The 25,484-nt window shown below is 35.3% G+C and overlaps 3 protein-coding genes and 2 long non-coding RNA genes across 6 annotated transcripts; 2 read left to right on the top strand and 3 right to left on the bottom strand.

Moving 5' to 3' along the window:
* LOC107643293 lies at nt 4,956-25,481 on the bottom strand. Its single transcript, XR_001620810.2, has 3 exons — nt 25,461-25,481; nt 24,496-24,500; nt 4,956-5,041 (listed from the first exon to the last, which is right to left on the bottom strand). It is a non-coding gene; the product is annotated as an uncharacterized LOC107643293 (long non-coding RNA).
* Nucleotides 9,052-10,598, top strand: LOC107643291. Of its 2 annotated transcripts, none has more exons than XM_021123325.1 (3): nt 9,052-9,843; nt 9,973-10,027; nt 10,114-10,598. In XM_021123325.1, the coding sequence occupies exons 1-3, from the start codon at nt 9,400-9,402 to the stop codon at nt 10,554-10,556; spliced, it is 942 nt and encodes a 313-aa protein (XP_020978984.1). In that variant the 5' UTR covers nt 9,052-9,399; the 3' UTR covers nt 10,557-10,598. The 2 variants fall into 2 exon arrangements, with proteins under 2 accessions (XP_020978984.1, XP_016202374.1); XM_016346888.2 differs by having other exon boundaries at nt 9,970-10,027.
* On the top strand, nt 11,059-13,178 carry LOC107643289 (probable zinc metallopeptidase EGY3, chloroplastic). The gene is made up of 4 exons (XM_016346886.2): nt 11,059-11,675; nt 11,760-11,957; nt 12,026-12,250; nt 12,325-13,178. Exons 1-4 carry the CDS (start codon nt 11,106-11,108, stop codon nt 13,072-13,074), a joined length of 1,743 nt encoding a protein of 580 aa, XP_016202372.1. The 5' UTR covers nt 11,059-11,105; the 3' UTR covers nt 13,075-13,178.
* Nucleotides 13,003-14,061, bottom strand: LOC110271827. Its single transcript, XR_002362612.1, has 2 exons — nt 13,700-14,061; nt 13,003-13,499 (listed from the first exon to the last, which is right to left on the bottom strand). It is a non-coding gene; the product is annotated as an uncharacterized LOC110271827 (long non-coding RNA).
* On the bottom strand, nt 17,126-20,236 carry LOC107643290 (pyruvate kinase isozyme A, chloroplastic). Its single transcript, XM_016346887.2, has 7 exons — nt 19,562-20,236; nt 19,390-19,477; nt 19,111-19,301; nt 18,882-19,000; nt 18,098-18,341; nt 17,784-18,018; nt 17,126-17,665 (listed from the first exon to the last, which is right to left on the bottom strand). The coding sequence occupies exons 1-7, from the start codon at nt 20,063-20,065 to the stop codon at nt 17,337-17,339; spliced, it is 1,710 nt and encodes a 569-aa protein (XP_016202373.1). The 5' UTR covers nt 20,066-20,236; the 3' UTR covers nt 17,126-17,336.

Raw genomic sequence — 25,484 nt, 5'->3', positions numbered from 1 at the left:
AGACATTTAATTTGGAAATAATATGGATGGTACTTTTCATTTGCGTCTATACTCTAGTCTATAATGCAATCAAACTCGATCAGTAATAGTATCTTCACGAGCTTCTACTACATAGTAGGAAGTAGGAGCACCATATTCATAATTATAAATGTAGTTGAGATTCGTTGCCTTTGAAAAGGATACATGCATGGGTGGTGGCTCTTGTATAAATAGAGATGATGACGGATTCAAAATTGAGTTCACACTTCACACTCAACCTTCCCTCAGCTCTAATCTCTGCTGCTACTACTACTGGTGGTGGATCAAGTTTGGATTTGTGTCCTACTGACCAGTGACTAGTGTAGTGTAATGATGTTACATTTGAAAAGTAAATCGAAATTGCTTGCTCACTACCCACTGTACACGTGGAGAATCATTTTAATATAAAATTTTTGGGATTGATAGTCAAGTTCGTCTTGAAAGATTACACATTTTTTAAATTAATCCTCAAATAATTTTTTTTAGTCATATTAATCTTTGAAAGATAGAACGTAAGTCAAATTTATCTTTCTATTAGTTAATGACGTATCACGTTAAGTGTCACGTAGCATGGTGACATGGTAGGTTAATGCCACGTATCACTTGACATATAAAAAATTATTTACAATAAAAATAGTCTTTGAAAGTCCAACCGTAAATTATTTTTATCCCTAAAATTTTAAAAATTAATAATTGAAATATTAAAATTAGTACGATCCAAAAATATTTTAAATTTAATATTATGGAGAAAATAAAAGAAATTTATATAAGGACTAATTTGATTAATTTTTAAAATTTAGTGATGAAAATTACTTAAGTCTGGACTTTCAGGGACTATTTTGATTATAAATAACTTTTTTACATGTCAAGTGACATGTGGCGTGCTAGGTGTCACTGACTTGACACGTCAACCAATCATCTTGTGACACGTGGCATTAACCTACCACATTATCATGCCACGTGGCACTTAACGTGATACGTCATCATCTAACTAACGGAAGGACCAATTTGCCTTACGTTTTATCTTTCAAGAACTAATATGACTAAAAAAATTATTTGAGAACTAATTTAAAGAATGAATAATCTTTTAGGAGCGAATTTGACTATTAACCCAAAATTTTTGCTCATACCATGGTTAATACCAGCCTTTTATTTTGTGACTCAATCGATTATATTATTGCTCCTTAAGTATTAGTGACTCTTTAGATTTAATTATTCTTCAAATCTCTATAGTTTTATCAAATTTTTAATTAGATTTTTATATTTTTTTAATTGGATCCATATACTGTTTAATTTTTTCTAAATTCCAAAATCACCCTCTTATTTTCTATCTTCAATTCTTCTTCAGTACTAATTCATTCCATAAGATAATCCTTTATCATTGTCCTGCTTCTACCACCAATCCCTGCGCGGCCGAAATCACCGCCATTAATGTCACTCTTCCTCTTCTGATTTTTACTCTCCACACTCACCCCATCCGACAAGAAGCTACCTTTCTCTAACCCCACCTCCGGAGAAGTCCCCGCAGCCGCCGAAGACATATCTGAATCCAAAACCCTCATCACCGCAAAACTCTTCCTCTTCTTATTCCTACTCCGCACACTCTTCACCGCCGAACTTCGATCACACTCTTCATCACCACCGCCCGCCACTACCACAACCTCAACCTCCTCCTTTACCCTGGCAAGCCCAAAATCCCCAATTATAGCCCTCAACTCAGAATCCAACAAAATATTTCTCAGTTTTATGTCACCATGAATCACTAGAAGGCCACAGCAATGGTGCAAGTACTCTAACCCTTTGGCCACCAAAACAACAACGTTGAAGCGGGTTTTTCAGTTCATAAGCTCGGGATACTTGAGGCGCCGTTTCCAGCCGTGCATCGCACGCTATCATCGTGTTGGGTGATCTGCCATTGCGGACATCGTCGTCTTTCTCAACTGGTTCTATTCCTCACGACGTATGATCGCCAGCGTTCAAAGCTCATGCTCTGCATTCAAGTAGGTTGGTTCCTGAATCAGAAGCTCCAATTGTAGATTTGAAATTGTGGTTGTAATTTGAATTTGCCGTGATTTTGTTGCCAATGAGTTGCTCTCTTCCCGTCCGTTGTCGGTGTCAGTTTCTGAATATATTGATGTGGTATGAGTTCAGTTGGATGAATTGGAGTAGAATTTCTGTTGAAATTTCCTGTAAAAAGTGCATATAAGGTGTAGAATTCTATGAATTTAGTAGTAAAAATATAAATTTTAATTAGAGGCTACTTTTGGTAATAGAATTGAAGGTTATCTGTGTTAATGTTACAAGTGTGAAGAGTATAAGAAGTTAGTCCCACATCAAAAAAAGTAAGAAAGAGTGAGAAATTTATAAGATGAGAGATCTATTAACTTATTACTTTAAGGTTTTGAGTTGGATGTGGTGTCTTCTTATCTTATATTCTCTCATTTGATTCCTCCCCGAAGTCTCTCATGTGGTCGAGAGCTCTCCACAGTGGCCCAACAAGTGATATTAGAGCCGGTGGTTAATCGGTCTGGTGTAAGAAGTACTCAAGGTGAAGTATCGAAAGTCTTCCCAACAAAGGTGGTCCGGGCGGCGTGTCCCGCGGTGTGGTTGCGGCAGTATGATGAACGAATACTCGTGGTGGAAAAGTTAGAAAGAGGGGGAGTTGATGCTTGATGTGGAGGCTCACATTTGAGGGAGAGATTGTTAATGTTGCAAGTGTGAGGAGGCTTTCATCTTATGTTCTCTCACTTGATTCCTCCCGGAAGTCTTTTCGGTTGTCAAGAGCTTTCCATGATGGCCCAATAATCTGTATTCTGATTGAATGCCTATTGCAAGTTTTAATGCATACTAATTTTTTTTGTACTTATATTGGATTTTGACTTTATTATTATTGGGTGGAACTGTGTTGCACATGTTGCATTAGGTGTACTCTCCCATGAACTCTTTAAGTTTCTCCTTCACACTCTCCTTCAGCTTCGTCGCACCATTGGCCGTGAAATTTGCTTGAAAGTACGATCCCCATTCCTTCTACTATGTAGAAAGGGAGCTTGTTGGTAGAAGGAGGGTGGTGATGGGGAAAGAGGGTGAGAAGATGGTGGACAAGGTGAGGGGAGTGGTGAAGGGCAATAAGGGTAGAAATTATAAATCTAGAGTATAGGTAAATAAACGAAAATGTTTAGTAATCAAAGAAAATCAATGCTAAATAAGGTAAATTCTGACTGTTTTTTTTTTTGTCTACCTAGCATTACCCATAAATAAATTCACACTTTACTAACGTTTTTTAGACGTTTAACGCCAATAGGGACTTAATTGAAAAAAATTAAACGGTATAAAAATCCAATTGAAAAAAAAAATTTAAGGATCTAATTGAAAATTTGGTAAAATAACAGAGACATACGGAGTAATTAAACCAACTCTTTATTAGGACTAGTGATGGATAGGATTTAAACTCTATTTCAATCTTATTTGCAGATCAAATCTTTTTAAAATTTAATTTTATCGTCAAAAAATTTTTAATCTGAACCGTAAAGTTTTTCATCCAATTCTATCCAAAAAAATTTATTTTTTTCAATCAAACACAATATTTAATAATTCTATATTTCATAATTATACTGATAAAATAAAAAAAATAAATTTATATTAAAATTAAAAATAATAAAATAACTGTATTTGTAGTTTAACTCGTTTTATTTTTGACTCACCTTTCTGCATATCAGATTATTAATCTTATCTAAACGAGTTGGATCGAGTTGGATACTCAGAGATAGAAATAGTATTTCTCGTCTACTTTTTATATACCATCACAAATAAAACATACATGCTTTTTTAAAAGAATTTTAAGTATATCTAAAATATCAAATGTCGGTATTGTAATAATTTTAACCATTGATCTTAATTAGAAAAAATATATATAATATACACTACTTAAAATCAACTGTGAAAATCACGGAACTTAATGTTCAAATTCGTCCCTAAAAGATCACGCGATTTTTATTTTCGTCCCCGAATGATTTTTTTAATCAAATTAGTCCCTGAAAGATAAACTGTTAGTCAAATTAATTATTCTGTCAATTAGATGATGACGTGTCACGTTAAGTGCCACATGACATGATGACCACGTGACAGGTCAGTGACACGTGACATGTCACGTGTCACTTGACATATAAAAAAGTTTTTTATTAGTCAAAATAGTCCTTGAAAGTCTAGACGTAAGTCATTTTCATTCCTCAAATTTTAAAAATTAGTCAAACTAGTCCTTATATAATTTTTTTATAATATTAAATTTATAATATTTTTTATACTACTAATTTTAATATTATTTTTTAAACCTTAATAAAAAAATTTCTCTTTATATAAAATAATAAAAATAATTAAATTTTTATAAAGTTATTTTGTCATTTGTATTTTAAAATTTTACATTTTCAAATTGTAATTTTTTATGTGAATTTTTTTTATTTAAATGAGTTTATCAAATTATTGTTGATTATATATTTAAAAATTTAATATTTTAAATTTTACTAAATAATATAGTAATTATTTTAAATTTTAAATCTTTTAAATTTTTTAAAATTATAATTTTTATTATTGTTTAATTTATATAGTAAAACTCAATAATTGAAAAACTGATTTATGGAATCACTTTTTGAATCTTAATATTCTAATATAATTTTTTAAGTATTTCATTTAAAACAAAAGGAATTTTATTTTAATATGAAGCATATCTATTTATATAATGTACTAGTGCGGAGTAGCCTGTGTTATGCATATGTATAATATTTCCTATTTCATTTTATCTCATTGATTTGTGAAATTAACAGCCTGTTTAGAATGCATCTGATTTGAAATCATAGATGAATTGAATTCTATTCCTTGCTTTGGAATAGAAAAAAAGCATGAAGTTGAATTCCGGTGAGAATTCCAATTTTCATTTTACCCTCATTTACAAATCAGACTTACTTTGGTCTGATTTCAAAATCAATTCTCACCTAAATCTCACTTAAACTGTGCAATATCAAAAATACCCCTGTCCAAATTATAATATTCTATACTCAAAACTCGAAAACATAGTAAGGTGTTGCCACGACAACAGTAATGGCGGGAGCTACGGCAAGAACCCTCTTCTTCACCCTCTTTCTCTCTTCCTCCTCCTTCACGCACCTCTCTCGTCGCTCCAATCTCATCCCACTTCTCATGCGCTCTAAGCCCATCATCAATCTTCTTGAATTTTGACTCTAAGTATCACTACCATTACATCCTATATATAAGTAATATCGTAATGAAAAAAAAAAGATGTAGTAGAAAAAAATAGTGGTATAACTTTGTTTAGGTTAACATACATAAATTTTTATTTTGAGCATATAACTTTGTTTAGGTTAATAAATACATACATTTCAATTTTGAGTATATGTATATATAGTCCAGCAAAATGTAGTAATGTAAGAAAAATGTTTTAGAATAGAAAAGAATGAGAGAGATTTTGAGAAGAATTAAATGAGAGAGATAATTTTATGAAGAAAAAATTAAAAAAATTATATAAGGACTAGTTTGACTAATTTTTAAAATTTGAAGGATGAAAATGACTTACGTCTGGACTTTCAAGAACTATTTTAACTAATAAAAAAACTTTTTTATATGTCAAGTGACACCTGGCATGCCACGTGTCACTGACCTGTCACGTGACGTGCACGTGTTACTGACCTGCCACGTGGCGTGTCACGTCATCATGCCACATGGCACTTAACATGACACGTCATCATCCAATTAACGGAAGAACTAATTTGACTAACAGTTTATCTTTCAGGGATTAATTTGATTAAAAAAATCATTCGGGAACGAAAATGAAGATCGCGTAATCTTTCAGGGACGAATTTGAACATTAACCCCCACATATACACTTAAAATTTTTCCTGCTTTATTATCGGACCAAGGTTTTACATCTGATAATATTATATAATCCCTTATCTCCTAGTTATCGTAATCGTATCATATCTATCATGGTTCCAGCTCTCTGTTTAGTCATACTTCGTGTATGGCCGATTAAACTCCCATAACTTGGAACTTGGAACATAGATTTCTTTGGCCCAACATAGTTTCTTCTAATCAGAAAGCATCAAAATCATTAACACCAAAAACCAAAGTATGAGAGTGTTAGTCAGGGGTTGTACATTAAAAAAATACAGTGTTGACATTTTATCATCTCACACGCTTGATATAGATCAACTTATGAATTTCGTTAGTGTTGTTTGCACCCCATTTGGCAGTTTGTTGTACTGAATTCCACATTAGGTTCTGTGTTTGCACCCCATTTGGCAGTTTGTTATCAGAAAATAGCAAGCAAATAGTACAAAACGTTGTGATGTTGAGATACTTTTTGTTTCCTGCAATTCATTTTAACTCTTTAGACCTTGATATGTATAGATGGTGTAAAAAGAGGTTCGATGTGAGTGGGTGATTGTAGCTTTATATTACTCATTTTAAACATTGCTTTTTAATTTACTGAAAAATATGTTAAAAGTAAATATAGAACAACACCAGAAGTGATACGTGCTTCAAATGTTCGTGATATGAAGAGTTCAATAGTTATTTAGAAGATATTTTAGTTTACATTTTTAGAATATTTTATTTAATGTATTTTAATTTTGTTTATTTAATTACTAGATTGGGCCTTATGTTTATGGGCTTTAGGGTTTTCTTTGTTTTAACCTAATAAGAGGTTATAAATACCTCTTTGGCTATTGTAGTCGCAACATAGAATTTTTAGATGTTTCAAAACCCCTTTTTGGTTTCGTGATGAAACCATGGTGTGGACAATTGAGGTTGATGAGTCACTCTATTGTTACATCGGGGAATTGAGTAGAAGGTTGAGGAGTCCCTTCGATTCAATTTCCAAACTATGGCGTTGATAAGTTAGGTTGAGGAGTCCATTTCTTGTTGCGTCAAGAAATTGGATAGAAAGTAGAGTGATTCTTTTTGTATTCAATTTCAATCTATCTTTTTTATTTAATTTCAATTCTTGTCTTGTTTATCCTATTATTTCCGTATCATTTGGTATCAGAACTCGGGTATTAGATTAATTCTTATTAATCTATATTTGTTCTTCTTTTATCATAAAAAAAAGAGTCCAGTGTTTGTCGCGTCTTTCTTTTTGTTCTTGTATTCTTGTTTTCATTTGCGTTTCATTATTGTAAAAAAAAAAAGCATAAAGTGAAAAAAAACAAAAAAAGAAGAAAAAAAAAAGAAATTATCTTCCTTATAATTGTTGTCCTTTTTATATATTTTTTTTCCACCTATAAGATTCGAGGACGAATCTTTTTTGTAGAGGAGGAGAATGATACGTGCTTCAAATGTTTGTGATACGAAGAGTTTAAGAGTTATTTAGAAGATATTTTAGTGTACATTTTTAGAATATTTTATTTAATGTATTTTGGTTTTGTTTATTTAATTACTAGATTGGCCTTATGTTTATGGGCTTTAGGATTTTCTTTGTTTTAACCTAACAAGAAGTTATAAATACCTCTTTGGCTATTGTAGTCGCAGCATAGAATTTTTAGAGGTTTCAAAACCCCTTTTTGGTTTCGTGATGAAACCATGGTGTGGACAATTGAGGTTGAGGAGTTCCTCTATTGTTACATCGGGGAATTGAGTAGAAGGTTGAGGAGTCCCTTCGATTCAATTTCCAAACTATGGCGTTGATAAGTTAGGTCGAGGAGTCCCTTTCTTGTTGCGTCAAGAAATTGGATAGAAAGTAGAGTGATTCTTTTTGTATTCAATTTCAATCTATCTTTTTTATTTAATTTCAATTCTTGTCTTGTCTTGAACTCTTCGTATCACGAACATTTGAAGCACGTATCATTCTCCTCCTCTTCAAAAAAGATTCGTCCTCGAATCTTGTAGGTGAAAAAAAATATATGAAAAGGACAATAATTATAAGGAAGATAATTTCTTTTTTTTTTTTCTTCTTTTTTTGTTTTTTTTTTTCACTTTATGCTTTTTTTTTTTTACAATAATGAAACGCAAATGAAAACAAGAACACAAGAACAAAAAGAAAGACGCGACAAACACTGGACTCTTTTTCTTATGATAAAAGAAGAACAAATATAGATTAATAAGAATTAATCTAATACCTAAACTCTGATACCAAATGATACGGAAATAATAGGATAAACAAGATAAGAATTGAAATTAAATAAAAAAGATAGATTGAAATTGAATACAAAAAGAATCACTCTACTTTCTATCCAATTTCTTGACGCAACAAAAAAGGGACTCCTCAACCTAACTTATCAACGCCATAGTTTGGAAATTGAATCGAAGGGACTCCTCAACCTTCTACTCAATTTCCCGATGTAACAGTAGAGGGACTCCTCAACCTCAATTGTCCACACCATGGTTTCATCACGAAACCAAAAAGGGGTTTTGAAACCTCTAAAAATTCTATGCTACGACTACAATAGCCAAAGAGGTATTTATAACCTCTTATTAGGTTAAAACAAAGAAAACCCTAAAGCCCATAAATATAAGGTCCAATCTAGTAATTAAATAAACAAAATTAAAATACATTAAATAAAATATTTTAAAAATGTAAACTAAAATATCTTTTAAATAACTCTTGAACTCTTCATATCACGAACATTTGAATCAAGTATCAAGAAGAAAATAAATAATATAGAAATTCAGAGAGAGATGGAGGTTAGGCAATACAATCGGCAACGGCAAGGCAAGTAGTGAATGTGAATTAATGATACTTTTCCTTTCAGATATGTCAGAGGCACCTCAAACACTGCAAGGAAGGACAAACCATTTTCTTTAGGCTCGTCTCTCCTGCTGTAAAAGGTTGCCGAATGTCGAAGATCATTTCAGATATCTGCTCTCTTCAACGTTAAAAGTAAATAAATATATTTTTTTTGAAGTACTTCAAATGGTCTTTTTTCTTATGAAAGAAAATCTGCATTGATTCTATTTATATCTGTCTTTGCCCACCTTTGAAGGCTAAGAGCCTCCTTTGGATGCTTAAACAATAACATGACGTCCCCATGTCACTCATACTTTCCCCAAATCCCTGATCATAAAAGTACCACTATAATGTATATTGCTCATTGCATCAAGACCCACCCCCACATGTTCATTTTAATATTTCTAGTATAAATAATTAACAAATACTTGCTACTATTGCTTTTAGAGTAAGGAATAACAGATATAAGAAATTTGGACAGAGGAGCATAAAAGATGGAAAAGAAGAAAAAAGCAAAGCAATGAAGAAATTTGATATATGAAATAAACAGACAGGATGGCACCACAAACATGAGTAGCTCTTCCCTACTCACTCACTCCAACTCCAACCCCTTGCTTTAATTATAATAGGCTATTACAACTAACACAGCCATGGCCATGCTCTCTCTCTCTATTCTCATTCACTTTCACTTTCAGAGCGTGAACATCTTCTTTTCTGTCCTTCACATTCACATGGATGTTTCCAAGACACTTAAAGAACATCTTCAAAGACAACAAGAGCCGTTTTCGTTGCAAGATTACATCATAGAAAGAAGTTACTTGTTCAACAAGTGCAAGTCTGATAATAGTAGTGCAAAGCATCTCAAGTATGATGATATACACAAGATAAGGAAGAGGTTCTTACATGCTACTGGCATCCTAAGAACACTACTTTACAAGTTCATTCCCTCAGACTGGGATGATGAACACCACAGCCACAGCGGTGACAAAAAACAAACAGATGATGAGCTCTTTTCATTGAAATCATTAACTGCTCCTGATTATTATACTAAGAGCCAAGTTGAGGACGTGTTTCAGACATTCACAACATCAGAGGTAAGTACAAGGTGTTGTATTCATATGCCTATGTTTATGCATTATGCAATCACATAATCACTGATTCATTATCATAACATCATTTGTCAAAAACTAACTCATTAAACTAACTCATTAACCTAACAGCAGCTGCATATAGCTTACGAACCATATCGGATCAGCAGAATGTCACTACCCAACGCAGGTTCCACATTCCCCTCACAGTCTCAAAATAGTACTATCATTTAGGATAATGATCCATTTCTCAAAATTTTGGTTGTATTGGAACAGAGACAAGTCTAGAATCCCAGCTGCCAAATTCTCCACCGGAACTCGTTCGAGACTCCTTGTTCTCCACCTATTTGAGAAAGCTACTACTGAACCCAAATATTCTGAAATTGAGGCCAGCAAGAAAGCATAAACTAGAGGATGCGGTTGACAAGAGGGAGCGGTTCCAGCTACCGTTAGAGTTCTATTTACAGCAAGACCAAGGCAGAAGTCTTTCAATACAAGCAGATTCAGATGACATTCTAAGTGTTAAAGATCAGCACTTAAGCTTCTTTGGGAAACAGTGGAGAAAAGTTAATAGTATCAGCGACCTCTTTTATACGGAATGTTGTGTCACATCCCAGGAGTGGAACATGTTCCAAATAGTACATAGTGGGGAGATACAAATGGAGATAGGAGATGCCATCTTATATGACATTATCAGCGAAACAATTAATTTGTTTTAGTTTTAACTTTGAATAAAATAGATACACCATGGTCCATGTTCATATCTAGAAGGCATATACTGCCTTGTCTTCGTTTGGTTTCCAATAATATGGCTTAATTAACGCTTAACATGACTAACTGAATTTATTAACATTATACGGTTAATCAATCAGGTAACTAGATTTAATGTCCGTTGGAGATTTAAGATGCACCTCAGTGGAAAGGTTTCAAGGAAAAAAAGAAAAGAAAGTAGTTGGACCTGTCTGCTTCTGAGTTGGGTTTATGAAGAATTCAAGTTGATTGAAATGGAATGGACCCACATTTTTTTCTAATTAAGTGTAAAGAATTTGATGGGATAGTATGAAAATTCCACCAATTGAAGTGGGGCGTGTGTCACCATCAAAATCCGAGATGCTGTGTGGAAATTTGTCGCTGAGTTGATTGCAGTGTACACCTGTAAAATTCTCAAACCTTCTGGAGTTTGCCAACATATACGTGAAACTTGGCACAAGTAGAAGTATGTCCCCTCATCTCCAAATTCTCAACTATATGATCATCTATCTACACCCATGGCAACTCTTTCTGCTCTTTCCTATTCTTCGATCCCATACAGATACAGATACAGTTGCAGATGCGGGAGAAGCCTCTTCGTTTTTCCACTCAGCCACCGAAACGGCCATCTTTCCGTTTCTCTGCGCTCAAAACATGCTTCGTTGTTGAAACCCCTCAACTGCTCCCTGAAACAAGACGACTACCAGCACCAAACCCACTCCGCTGACTCTAACTCTGACTCTGACTCTGACTCTGCTACTGCGGTTGCCGTTTCCCCTGATGGGAATCCTACGAATGAGAGCCACAAAGAAGAAGATGGGGAGCAAAAGGAGAAACAAGAACAGGAAACGGATTGGAAGACGGATGAGGAGTTCAAGAAGTTCATGGGCAACCCTTCGATCGAGGCCGCCATCAAGCTTGAGAAGAAGAGGGCCGACACCAAGCTCAAGCAGCTAAGCAGAGAATCAAGCGGTGCTACTAATCCCCTTGTGGCTCTTCTGAATACCTTACGCCGTGATACTCTAACCAAGGAAAAGGAGAGGTTGGAGAAAGCAGAGCAAACCTTCAGGGCTCTTGATCTTAACAAGGTAGGCAACTCAATCACCCTTGCCAAGTTGCCATTATGCATGACTCTCACTCACTCTGCTCTTTTGCTACTTCTAATAATGCAGTTGAAGAGTTGCTTTGGCTTTGACACTTTCTTTGCAACCGATGTTCGAAGGTTCGGAGATGGAGGCATCTTCATCGGCAACTTGAGGAGACCCATCGATGAAGTCATTCCCAGGTTGGAGAAGAAGCTCTCCGATGCTGCTGGCCGTGAGGTCGTCCTTTGGTTCATGGAAGAGAAAACAAATGACATTACCAAGCAGGTACACGCACATTGATGAACTAATGTACGTAGACATACATGATACATACTCATACACATTATTTTCAGGCTTGTGTGGTGCAACCCAAAGCAGAAATAGATCTCCAATTTGAGTCAACTAAGCTGAGTAATCCCTTGGGCTATCTTAGCGCCATTGCATTATCTGTTACTACCGTTGGGACAATTGCTCTCATGAGTGGCTTCTTCCTCAAACCGGACGCAACATTGGATGATTATATAGCTAATGTTGCACCTTTGTTTGGTGGGTTCTTATCTATTCTAGGCGTTTCTGAGGTAAGAAAGAGTCAATTTTATTCTATTGTATACGAATTGATGATGATGATGATGGATGTGTTCCTAATGTGTAGATAGCAACGAGAGTAACGGCAGCTCGTTATGGTGTGAAACTGAGCCCGTCGTTCTTGGTTCCATCAAATTGGACAGGGTGCTTGGGAGTGATGAACAACTACGAAAGCCTGCTCCCAAACAAGAAAGCACTGTTTGATATTCCAGTGGCCCGAACAGCGAGTGCATATTTGACATCACTAGTGCTTGCAGTAGCGGCATTCGTAGCAGATGGAAGCTTCAATGGAGGGGAGAATGCACTGTACATAAGGCCGCAGTTCTTCTACAACAACCCGTTGCTGTCATTCATCCAGCTGGTAATAGGGCCGTACACGGATGATCTTGGGAATGTGCTGCCGTACGCGGTGGAGGGAGTGGGAGTGCCTGTGGATCCGCTTGCATTTGCGGGGCTGTTGGGGATGGTGGTGACGTCATTGAACCTCTTGCCATGCGGGAGACTAGAGGGAGGGCGCATTGCGCAGGCCATGTTTGGGAGAAGCACAGCTGCAATCTTGTCTTTTGGGACGTCGCTGTTGCTTGGGATCGGCGGGCTGAGTGGGAGCGTTCTGTGTCTGGCATGGGGCTTGTTTGCAACCTTCTTGAGGGGAGGAGAAGAGATGCCTGCAAAGGACGAGATTACCCCTCTCGGGGAATCCAGATTTGCTTGGGGTATTGTCCTTGCGCTCATCTCTTTCCTCACCCTCTTCCCCAACGGCGGCGGCACTTTCTCCTCTTCCTTCCTCTCTGCTCCCTTCTTCCGGGGAGACATCTAGATTTCTGCCAATTTTGCTTGCTTATATTTCAAATTTCAATTCCAGCTATTTATGTAAATGTGATTCATATACATTATAAAAGGAAATAAATCAACATGGAGCTAGATTCTTAGCTAAGAGCTATGTATGTAAACTGGGATTTAGAGTCTTCGTCGAGGAGTTCATATGGATCCACATAACAGCTGCATCTTACTCCCATCATGCACAAACTGCATTAAGTTAGTGAGGGCAACATGTTTCACACACTCAAGTAATGCTCTATAAAGTTTTCTTGTTCAAATAAGAAAGATGGTCAAGTCAAATTGCTTATAAAGTAGAGAGCAGAAAAAGATGCCACAGTTATGACTTATGAGGATCAATGGCCAAAATTTCAAGAAAAATGTTCCTCCAAGTGTCAACGGCACTTTAGCCCGAGGGACCAATCCCTGACAAAATACATCAAGTGATTTCAGCAATTTCATCAAAGCAGGTTTGTTGATTAAGATCTCAGTACAATACACACTATAGAAGTAGGAGTATGATCCAATGAAGCCACACTTACAATGCCAATTATTAATTAATTAATTAATTAATACTAATATGCAGTTAAAAGAAATGAATGTGTTAAGAGAAGAGAAGCAGCAACCTCAAGGCCTTGGCTGTTGACTGTTGAGGGCCATAGATCGCTCCATTTTCTGGTAAAATTGGATTGAGAAAGCGAACGTGAAGAGAAGGCGGGTTTCTAAAGTTGCAAGGAAGCCATAGCCAACAAGCAGAACACCAAAGTCTCTCCTCTTCTAGAGGAAGGAAGAGACAGAAGCGGTAGCAGGCGGACAAGTGTCTAACGTGCGCGGAATATGGTCCCTTCTTGTGGCCAGAATTTGAGGCTCACGTTAACCGTATACCGGCCACGGGATAAAACGAAAACCGAATATTACTATTATTATTATTTCCTGTGATAAAATCAAGATTTCGCTAATGACTTATAGCTCAATTCAAATGCTCAAAAAAAAAAATGGAGTTTTGAAAAATAATAAATTATATTGGTTATTTAACATTTTTTTTTTGGAATAATTCAGTATGTGTTTGGACTACAGTTTGTAAACGAGAGTTTGTATAAAATTAATTTTGATGAAAAGTAAGTTTGGGTTAACGTGATTTATGTTTGACAATTTTTATATCAAAATTTATTATAATAAAATAAATGTTGTTTGGATTATATTGCTCAAAATTATTTTTAGATGAAAAATTACTAAAAGAGACATCAATTTAAATAATTTATTTTTATATACATGCAAAATTAGAACACTAAAAAAAATAATATAAAAAATGCTTATCATATAAATAAAATAATACAATAAAAAATAAAAATATAAAAGCGAGTACTATAACTTTTATAATGTCAAGCAAGAAGAAAATATTCTATAATTTTTCTAGTACCGTCAGTGCTCTTTAATTTAGTATTATTTTAGACTATAAATTTTCATTATTTATGGCTCTATTGTTACTTATAATTAATTTTTTATTTATTTTGTCTTTTTTTTATTGGATCATAATTTATATTATACAAAATTTTGATAATAAATGTAGTATATAATAATTACAATTACAAATTTTACAAAGTCAAAATAAAAAATAAAAAATTAATACAAAATAAAAATAGAGTATATCAAAGAATAGAAAAAAATCATACAGATAAGAAATAATAAAAATTCCATAAAACTAGGGCTGGAAGTGAGCCGAGCTGAGCCGAGCTAGACCAAGCTCAAGCTCGGCTCACGAAAATTGAGCTTGGCTCACGGCTCGGCTCATTAACAATCGAGCTTATTTCTTAAGCTCAAGCTCGGCTCACCAAAAACTCACGAGCTGACTCGAGCTCACAAGCTGGATCAAATAAGAGAAACATAAATACATAATCTATAATTCTATATCAATAAATTATAACTTATATATTTTAAAAAATATTTGAAAAGATCAATTTTATATATTGTTTATCTATCAATAAATTATAAATTTTTTATTTATGTCCTATATTAAAATTATATGTAAAAAATAAATATAAATATTATATATATATATATAATCGAGCCAGCTCACGAGCTAATGAGCTGAGCTTATCCAAGCTCAAGCTCGGCTCATTTAATTTATGAGCTCAATTACAGGCTCAAGCTTGGCTCACTAGCTCACGAGCTTAGCTTATCGAGCTGTTAACGAGTCGAGCTCGAGCTGGCTCATGAGCTGGCTTGACTCACTTCCAGCCCTACATAAAACCAACAACATATATCATATGAACAAAAAAATACAATAAAAAGTAAATAAAATTCATATGAATAAAATTAAATAAAAAATAAAAAAATTCATACACAACATAAATACAATGCAGTAAAGGATAAAAAAAAGAATTCATATGAACAAAAAATAATAAAAATATCATAAAAAAAAGTCAATAACATTTGTCATATGAATAAAAGAAATACAATAAAATAAATAAAAAATTATATGAACAAAGCCAAACAAAAAAAATAAATTTCATAAAAAGTATACATATAAAAAATAGTATAGTAAATGATAAAAAAACTCGTAAAAACATATATAAGATGAGAAATTTATAATATAAAAATATTTATCATATAAATAAAAAATATAAATAAAAATATAATTAAAAAACATAAAAATTAAAATATGAAAATGAGTACTAAAAATAATTAAAAAAATTAAAATATTCAATTTGCTCGTAATTGAAACAAATTTGAACGATTTTGATAAAAAAAAATTGGAACAAAGAATTATGAAGAAGTAGAAAGAACTACAAAGAACTAATGAAGGTAATAGTTACTGGTATCCTTTCTATAGAAGAAGATGAAGGGTAGGGTTGGTAAAAAAGAAATAAATTTTTCACCTAATTTTCTAAGGATAATCAGCAACCATGAATGTGAAACATAGAAGCTAATCATTAAAGATAAAAATTGTCAAACATAAAGTTGAAATTTTCAAAAAGCTCAAACGCGCTTCTCTCCTCACAACGCGTTTGTTAAACACACTCACATTCTCCACAAAGAATTCCAATAAGATTCATAAAAAAATGAGTAAAACATCTCCCCGACCTCTAACCATTTATGAAAAAGATCTGTCATCCCTTGACCATTAAAAAATAAACACGATCCTTATCCATTCTCTCCGTGTGATCGCAATGCTCTTTTGGCGTCCCCTGATTAGAGCTGCACACGGATCGGATATAGCCTAAAATTCTATCCGATCCGCACTGCACTCATCGGATTGGATCGGATACGATATCCGCAATTTTTCAGGCCGGATTTGCGGATCGGATCGGATCGAATATCGGATATATCTGCATAATTCAAAAAAAAATGTTTTCAAATTCCATTTGGCTGTTTTTACAAAAAAAGATTCATTTTTCACTTGTTTAAACATATTTAATTCTAAAATATTATCAATAAAAGTTCTCATGAATAACAAAAAAAAATAATAACACAAGATTTAAGTTTGATTATTCTAAGTCGAAGTACAACATAAAAAATAAAAAACAAGATATCATAAAATTTATAAAATAACACACTAAAATTCATATCACATTAGGGTTTATTTTCTTAAACTATGCTACTTATATGTGATGTGCGGATATGCGGATTTGCGGATCGGATCCGCGGATATCACTGCCAAATCCGCAATCCGATCCTACCATAGTGCGGATCGGATCTGATCCGATCCAATGGCTCTGCGGATCGGATAATATCCGCAAAATTCGGATCGGATGCAAATAATTACTGCGGATATGCAAATATTATCCGATCCATGTGCAGCCCTACCCCTAATTATTAGGCTCTTCCGGTTACTTTTTATTCGAAAATCGACAAGAGGATCCTTTCGATCACACGGAGAGAATGAATAAGAACCGAGAGAATGAATAAGGACCAGGTCCTTTTCGTAAATGGTTAGGTACTGGAGAGAGGTTTTACTCAAAAAATTGGGATCGAATGATGCTTGGATTCAATTTGCGTGTAAACCAGTATGCTACTAATTATTTTAACATTGAAAAATTGCTCAAGGCAAGTAAGTCCATCCATCATGCAATTCATACTAATAGTTGTTAATATTAAATATCATTGCAGAAAGTAAAATGGGCATAACATAAAGTACAAACGACTAGTGCTGAAAGTCGGTTCTCGAAATGAAGATAAACTGTCAAGGCATACTAAAAATAAGGTCTATAAATTACATAGTAAGTACCCAGTATAACAATACTACAACATAGCCTCTCCGTCTCAGACAATGGTCTTCACCTGAATTGACTGGGAAGCCATCGGAGTTGCGCGTGTCGGAGCAACATCCGACACCACCAAAACAACATCCCCATGCATGATAAGTCCTCTGGATTTCATGAACTCGATGGATTTTGAGATGTTGGATTCTGTATCATCTGACAGGTCAACCTGGAAGGGTACAACACCCCAATTTAAGTTGAGAGCCATTATGGTACTTTCGTCCTTTGTGAATGCAAATATTGGAGGATTGGGACGATTTCGTGATAGAAGTGATGCCATGTATCCATGCTTTGTGTACACAAATATGGCATCAACACCAAGATTGTTGGCTGCAAACAATGCATACACGTACAAACATAAGATAGTACTACATTTCGCAAGAAGATGAATTCATTGTATACTAAACTATTTTAATCACAAGTTGCAAGAAGAACTGCATGGAATTACCCATTTCAACAGCACAATTGCATATCTGCTCGGCAGTGCGATCTGGTAAAGAAACTCCAAGTTGATAGTGATTGAGAAGGCTTTGCCTGTTTTCCTCTCTGGCCCATGATTCGATTCTGGTGCTTGTCATATCTAGGACTGCAAGAGCCTTTTGTCCATATGATCCAATGGCTGACTCACCAGACAACATCAAAGCATCAGCATACTGTCGAACTGCTTCAGAAACATCTGCTACCTTATTGCATAAAACCAAATGCTATCAATTTGATATGATTCCCTTCGACCAAATTGACTGAATAATGTGATTCGCTTACCTCGGCCCGTGTTGGTGTTGGGTATTCAACCATTGACTCAAGAAGTTGAGATGCTACAATGACTGGCTTGTTTAATTGTCTACAAATGTAAATTATATCCTCTTGAACTGTGGGAATCTGTTCCAGTGGTATTTCAACTCCAAGGTCACCACGAGCTACCATGATTCCATCGGAAGCTTGTACTATTTCCTTCAGATTATGAAGGGATTCTAAGCTCTCTATTTTTGCTAATACTTTGATGGATCTTCAATGACCATTTATGATTCATGATATTAATATTCCAATCACAATAAATTGATAAATTAAGAAATCTCATCCCAATGAGATTTGAGTTAAAATTACAAAGCTTTTTTTTTAAGCAGAATAGGCAACGATGTTTAGAGTTAAGACAATATGAGGGAATTAACCATGATATGAATAGGATGTTCAGAACAACTATCATGCAGTAATGACAGGGAGGGACCTGATTGATATTATAAATCTAGCAATGCATTGGTGCTTAATCTAGAAAAAGTGCTGAACAAGCCAATTTCTCATAAGAGATTCAAAACATAAACTTATGAGACTGGTAACAGTTGCAACCTGAATGATATCAAGTAATAAAATATGGAAAATGACACATCGGATTGATAAGGACATTTCAGTGAATGAAAAGCCCCATGATGTATGGTGAGTAATGCAAAACAATGGATCTAATGCCTCCCTTGTGACAAATTCCTAGAGTGGTTCTTAATATGGATAGAACTGTACATAATAACCCTTTTATAAATTTGTGCTTTCTTACTTGGTTGATTTAGTAGAGAGGTAGTTCTTCAGATGTTGAACAGAATCAGCATGATTGACAAAGGACAAGGCAAAGAAGTCAACTCCCTCGGAGATACCAAAATCAATATCAGCCCAATCCTGTGCATTAAACAACCTGAATATATGAGAAACACATGCAATCTAAGAGAACGATTATTGTTTTACAGGAAATGCTGGGTTCTGAATAATGGAAGGTGAAAAATGAATACCTTCGTGGACAGGGTGGGGAGCCTGTGATTCCTTCGTACAAGCTTTCCATCTCTCCAGAAACTAAATTTGGCTCCAGGAAGAAAAAGACCTGGATCTATGCACTTGCAATGCAAATCATTTCCAGTCTTTTCAAAAACCACAAAGCATGCCATTCCACCATCAATAACAACTTCATCGCCCACTTCAATACCTGGTTATCACTAACAAGCTCACCAATATAATAAAGAAAATTTGTTGTGAAAGAAAGTTAAGGTTTTGATTGGCCACAAGATTAGCACCTTCAGAAAAGCGTTCGTAGTTGGCTTGAACGGTGAACGGACGAGAACCCTCAATATTTTTAGCAGTAAAGAGCCAAATAGAATCTTCCTGACAGTGAAACAAACAAGAAAGAAGAAACATTTCTTAAAGAGTGTTGGATGTTTCATGGTGTTCCAAATTATAAGAACTAACCTCAACTTTGAGAGAGGAAGGAGCACCATGATCAACAACATGGATCTGGCTACCCTCAGTATCAATCATGAGAGAAATAGAGAAACCCTTGTCCTCATTCAACATTTTGATCTTCCTGATGACGTCACGGTGCCAGTCCCTGGAGCCATGGCACATGTTGAGCCTCGCAACGTTCATACCGGCCAATGCAAGCTTCTCCAGATCGTTGAGTGAGGAGCAAGCAGGGCCAATGGTGCAAACGAGCTTCGTCTTCCTCAAACCCATGAAGCCCTTCTCTCTCAAACCCACTTCTGAAACCACATCCATCCCAAAAGTCTTCTCCAATGGCTTAGTTGCCTTTTCACTCTCAGAACCCAGTTGCACAGCTGCACGAACCTTGAACCCAGCATTTCCCCTTCTCCCTTTCTTCAACAGATGAACCCCACACTTTCCCAAAGCAGCTAGACGGCTTCCGGCAACGCAAAATTGCGAAACAAGACTCAGATCGCGCGCCGCCGCGGCCATGGTGACCACAGAAAGTGTGAGGCAAACTTGTTTTTTGTTGGAAGAGGCAAAAAAAAAAAAGGTCAAAGTCTAAATAATGCGGAACTCAAAGCTTTGAACTTTGCGCCATTGCTGATGTGGGTTTTAATGGGACTCCGTCGTAAACTCCGTCAGGGGTTTATACTTTGCTTTGGTTTCGTCGCAATACAACTACGATTGTAATTTGTAAAACACTTGCATATTAACGCACGTGATTATATAAAACTGTTGTGGTAAAACCGTAAAACTGTAAAAGAAAGGATTATGATACACATCCAAACATTTATTTATTCAAGTTTTATCTAAGTACGTCAAACATTAACAAAAATCACTTTTTCTTTAAAAGTGTTGTGAAATAAAAGATATATAATAGAGATGTACAAATAGAAGACTCTAGTATTAAAATAATTAGCCCAATAATAATTTATATATATATAATAATATTATATGTTGTAATGTGTATATATATACAAAGATAGAAAGAAGTATTAAAAATAAAGAGAGAGAGAATCGCATTTGTTTATTATTACAAATGCAATATAATAAAGATGATTAATATTGCTATTAATATTATATGTAAAGAGTAATAGAAAATAGAATTTAAAATACTTATAAAATAAAAGAAGAGAAAGAATTGTAGTAGAAATATAAGAAGAAGAGTATTTGATTGCAGCATAAAATAAGATTGATTTATTTGTATGAAAAGGAAGGGAGAATAGTATTTTGTTATTGCTTGTAGTGTTCATATCATGCACTGAGGATGTCTATTTATACATGCAAGGAGGCTATAATTTTCAACTATCATTAAATATAAGGACATTGATAATGTAGCCATTCAGCATGGAAAATATGATCTGCTCATGGTCATCCATTTTTATCCTTATCGCAACACTCCCCCTTGGATGACCATTAAGGAGAGGATTTCGAGGATTTTTGTCTTTGGAACCGACAGGCCTGCCACGCTTCTGGCGTGTATTTGCTTCAGTGGCTATTTTTCCTACTGGGACATCAATTCGAATTGGGACATTTTCCGCCCTGCCACACTTCTGGCGTGAATTCGCTTCAGTAGCTACTTGTCCTACTGGGACATCAATTCGAATTGGGGCATTTTCCGCTGGTATATAAGATTTGGTTATCCTCTTTGTATCGGAAAATGCATCAGGCAATTCATTTGCTATTCTTTGCAAATGTATAATCTTTTGAACTTCTAGTTCACGCTGGTTCTTTAGTGAATGTTCATGAGAGTTTTCAATAATTCTTCTCATCATGGTTGTTCCCGGATGACCCAATCGGTCGTGCCAAGTTATGAACTCATTTGAGTTAGTAAACTTCTGGTTTACAGTGGCATGTGATTCAATTGCACTAATCTTGGTATAATACAACCCAGATGAAAGTGAGGGTAATTTTTCTAATATAACTTTCTTATTTGAATCATGAGTTGTGATGCATAAATACTCATGATTTCCCTCATTCATCGTCTCAACATGATATCCATTTCGGCGAATATCTTTGAAACTCAACAAGTTTCTCAGAGACTTGGTAGATAATAGTGCATTATTTATTATAAATTTTGTTCCTCCAGGAAACAAAATTATAGCTCTTCCGGAGCCTTCTATCACATTGCCTGTTCCAATAATAGTGTTAACATATTCCTCTTTTGGCACAAGATGGGTAAAATATATATCACTTTTGAGAATAGTGTGCGAACTTGCACTATCCGCAAGGCATACATCTTCATTACATATCCTTGCCATTCTCTTCAAAAACAAATAATAATAAAATGAGTAGTATGCACAGTTAAATCGTAGTGTTCATATCATGCACTGAGGATGTCTATTTATACATGCAAGGAGGCTATAATTTTCAACTATCATTAAATATAAGGACATTGATAATGTAGCCATTCAGCATGGAAAATATGATATGCTCATGGTCATCCATTTTTATCCTTATCGCAACAAAAAGAACGTTATTACGCACTTCTTTTTCTTCTTTTTTTCGTGCTTCTTCTTCTTCTTTTAAATACATATACAATTATACATCATTTTCTTCTCTTTCTCAAATTCATGAATACTTCCTTCTCTTTTGCGCACGCAGAGTCTTCTTCTGCTTCTCCTTCTCCTCTTTTTCTTTTGTTATCGTTATCACCAACAACACCAACATTTTGCTAATAGATTATTTTTCAATCGAATTGAATGGATTGTAATTATTAACTTGAATTGAATTGATAATCTCTAAATTATAGACAGAGGTATTTCGAATTTAATTTTATATAATGGATTATGTTTTGTTCAGTTAGTACTATACAATTATTTTACCATAAGTACGTGTTCGGTTCATTATGCAAAAAGCTGTTCGAATTTGATTTTATATAATGGATTATGTTTCGTTCACTCAGTACTATACAATTGTTTTACCATGAGTATGTGTTTCGATTTATTATGCAGAAAGTTGTTCGAATTTGATTTTATATAATGGATTATGTTTCGTTCACTCAATACTATACAATTGTTTCACTATGAGTACGTGTGCAGTTCATTACGCAGAAAGCTGTTCGAATTCGAATTTATATAATGGATAATATTCCATTCATTTAGTACTATACAATTGTTTCACCATAATAACATGTTCGGTTCATTTCTGTTCTGTACAATTCAAAACTCTTCCTCCTTACCTTCTACTGCTTCTTCATCAAGGAGAGGAGGGAAAGACAAAAAAATATAGCAGCAATAATAACAAAAAAATGACGATAAGGAGAAAACATATGAAGAAGAAGGAACGCGAAAAAAAGGAAGAGAATGAGGAGGAGGAGGAGGAGGAACGCGAAGAAGAAGGCGAGGAAGAAGAAGACGCTTCGTGCGTAAATGAGCATGAGAAGCACGGGAAAAAGAGAAGAAGAAGAGAAGAAGCGTGAGGAAAGAAGAAAAATAGAAAAAGCGCATACCTAAAATTACTTGGATGAGCTTGGATGCCAAAATTGTTTGGATGTGGAGAATATCTCTAAAAAAAATAAATTTCAGTTATTGATTATGGCTAATATTATTTAGAGTAATTATTCAAATCAGTTTTCGAAAATTTTAAAAACAACATTTTAGTCCTTCAAAAAGATTAACAGTAGAACAATTTCTAATATTTTTTTTACGTCAAACTGTGTTTGGTTGGTATTCTTTAGATACAGAGACACAAACATAAATACACAAATAGACATAGACATAGATGTACACAAATTTTTTTTATTATATTTGGTGATGTTATACAAGACATAATTCTCTAATTTAAATGTCTATTTTATCCTAAACATGACCACTACTGTCACTATCGTTATCACTTATTTTCACCATTAATGTTAATTTTTCAACTTTAGTCCAAATTAATATCATCAGCAAAATTTAATCATTACTTCAATAATTTAAACTAAAAAATGAATCAGAGCAAAAAATTTAGTAATTATCTTTTAAAAATCAAACACTAATCCACAATTAAAAAAAAAAACAAAAATGAAGATGAAAAGGATGTAATGAGAGTCGAAGAAAGTGCAGATCTAACAAAAATAAAAGAAAACAGAGAGAGCTGGAATAGATTTGAAAAATTATAGTGAAAAAGCCGTGAGACCGTGGCTGTGAAGTAATGAGACCCATCACCACCATGAGACCCGTGGCAGTGATGATATGCAATGATAGGGCGACGCGATATGCAATGCTGGGTTGCGAGGGGTGGACGATAGATGATGGTTCTGCAACGACACGACGACTTGGACAGCGACGGCGCGATGACGGTTTTAATGGTGGGCGACAGATCTTGAGGAGTGGCAACAGCGGCGGTGACAGAGGGATGAGTGATTGAGGGAAGAGGATATAGATAGAGGCAGAAGAAGATGGAGGAAGGAAGAGGGAATGAAAGAGAGGAAGAAACGTTATTAGGGTTTAAGGTTAAAATTAGAATTTAAAGAGAAAAAATCAGTGTCTTGTGTCTATGTTTTAGTGTCTTAGCTTATAAATGGTACATAAATTTTGCGTATTTATGTCCATCTATGTCCATTAAATTTTTGTGTCTAACCAAACTAAACGGAGGAAGTGTGTTACTGTGTCTATATCTTAGAGGGACATGGACAGTAACCAAACGCTACCTAATAGTCTCTGGCACGCTTTTCCGTTTGTGGCAACGAAAAATATTGAAGTGGCATATTTAATTTTCAGAGTATCCGATAATGTGTACAAGTGTCCAGATGAACAAATCGGTCCCTATCCTTACCACCAACACGATGCCGTTTAAGGGTATAGCGCACAAAACGCATCGTTGAGGTGGGAGAGTGAAAGTCACCGTTTCTCCCTCTCCATCTTTCTTCGATAGCAAGCAAGAAAATAAACACACCCGCTCTCTATTTTCTCTCTGTTTATCTAAGCTAGAGACACCTAAACTCAGAGGAAAGAAAAACCCTCTTTCACCTCAATTCGAGGTTGTGTTCAAATAAATTGGACATGGCAGTAATGGCAACGGAGGAAACTGGAAGCAGTAGCATCGGTGATGGCAACAGCACCACTATAACCATGATCGATAAGACCTACGAGTCCTCGACGCCGAGGTTCTTCAATTTCATCAATGGGGTAACCAAAGAGGACGAGCGCAAGAGCTCAGCTATGGTTCGATACTGCCAGAGAACTGACCGACCACAATCAGAACCCGCATGAAACCCAACCCATCCTGAGACCCACCCACCTCTTCTTCACCATCAAATTTGCAGACCAAGACACATCGTCATCAAAGATGAACTTTAGTCACTTGCTACAAGGAGTCAAGACCAAGCCTCGTGCTTCGCTCCCATGACCATCATCAGACGCCATGGTTGCTATCGCATGGATGTTGACGCGTATGGACGTTGTCGCGCCTCCCCCGATAACTTTCATCACCACTGCCAAGCATGTCACTGCTGTTGCCACTGCCACTGCCAGACCTCGAACCATCGCCGCCACTGCCCCCTGCCATAGACGTGTTTGCAAGGCATCTGCCTCACCTGCGACCCCTTATTGGCAAACCGCGCACTGGTTATGCTCTGATGGCGGCGTCGGACCGAGTGGCGCTACAAGAAAAACATTGAATACTGTCAGATTTAGTGGCGGATTTACCTTTAGATTTGACAATAAATTCGTCGAATGGTAAATTCGCTGATATTTAGAGAGAAAAAATCGGCACGATCATTATCGTTGAAATTACCAGTGGATTTATCCGCCAATAAAACTCAACTAATGGAATATTGTGTTTTGGTCATGCGCAATGCATTACGGTTGGATTTATCCGCCAGTAAATCCTATAGTAAATTTGTCCTGAATTGAAATCATGTGCCCTCTCCTCATATTTTGAAAGACCCACATACACACACTCTCTCTCTCTCTCTCTCTCTCTC

This window comes from Arachis ipaensis, chromosome B05, assembly GCF_000816755.2.
Source record: "Arachis ipaensis cultivar K30076 chromosome B05, Araip1.1, whole genome shotgun sequence".
Taxonomy (NCBI): Eukaryota; Viridiplantae; Streptophyta; class Magnoliopsida; order Fabales; family Fabaceae; genus Arachis; species Arachis ipaensis.
This window is presented reverse-complemented; position numbering and strand designations above follow the sequence as displayed.

Excerpts from the sequence above, each read along its gene's own strand:
- LOC107643290 (XM_016346887.2), bottom strand. The coding sequence starts at position 20,065 with ATGGCCGCGGCGGCGCGCGATCTGAGTCTTGTTTCGCAATTTTGCGTT. Across the intron at positions 19,478-19,561 it reads CTTCCTCTCTCAAAGTTGAG|GAAGATTCTATTTGGCTCTT; the intron begins GTTAGTTCTTAT and ends TTTCACTGTCAG. Across the intron at positions 19,001-19,110 it reads TCCCCACCCTGTCCACGAAG|GATTGGGCTGATATTGATTT; the intron begins GTATTCATTTTT and ends TTTAATGCACAG.
- LOC107643291 (XM_016346888.2), top strand. The coding sequence starts at position 9,400 with ATGGCCATGCTCTCTCTCTCTATTCTCATTCACTTTCACTTTCAGAGC. Across the intron at positions 9,844-9,969 it reads AGACATTCACAACATCAGAG|CAGCTGCATATAGCTTACGA; the intron begins GTAAGTACAAGG and ends TTAACCTAACAG. Across the intron at positions 10,028-10,113 it reads AATGTCACTACCCAACGCAG|AGACAAGTCTAGAATCCCAG; the intron begins GTTCCACATTCC and ends GTATTGGAACAG.
- LOC107643289 (XM_016346886.2), top strand. The coding sequence starts at position 11,106 with ATGGCAACTCTTTCTGCTCTTTCCTATTCTTCGATCCCATACAGATAC. Across the intron at positions 11,958-12,025 it reads CAAATGACATTACCAAGCAG|GCTTGTGTGGTGCAACCCAA; the intron begins GTACACGCACAT and ends CATTATTTTCAG. Across the intron at positions 12,251-12,324 it reads CTATTCTAGGCGTTTCTGAG|ATAGCAACGAGAGTAACGGC; the intron begins GTAAGAAAGAGT and ends CCTAATGTGTAG.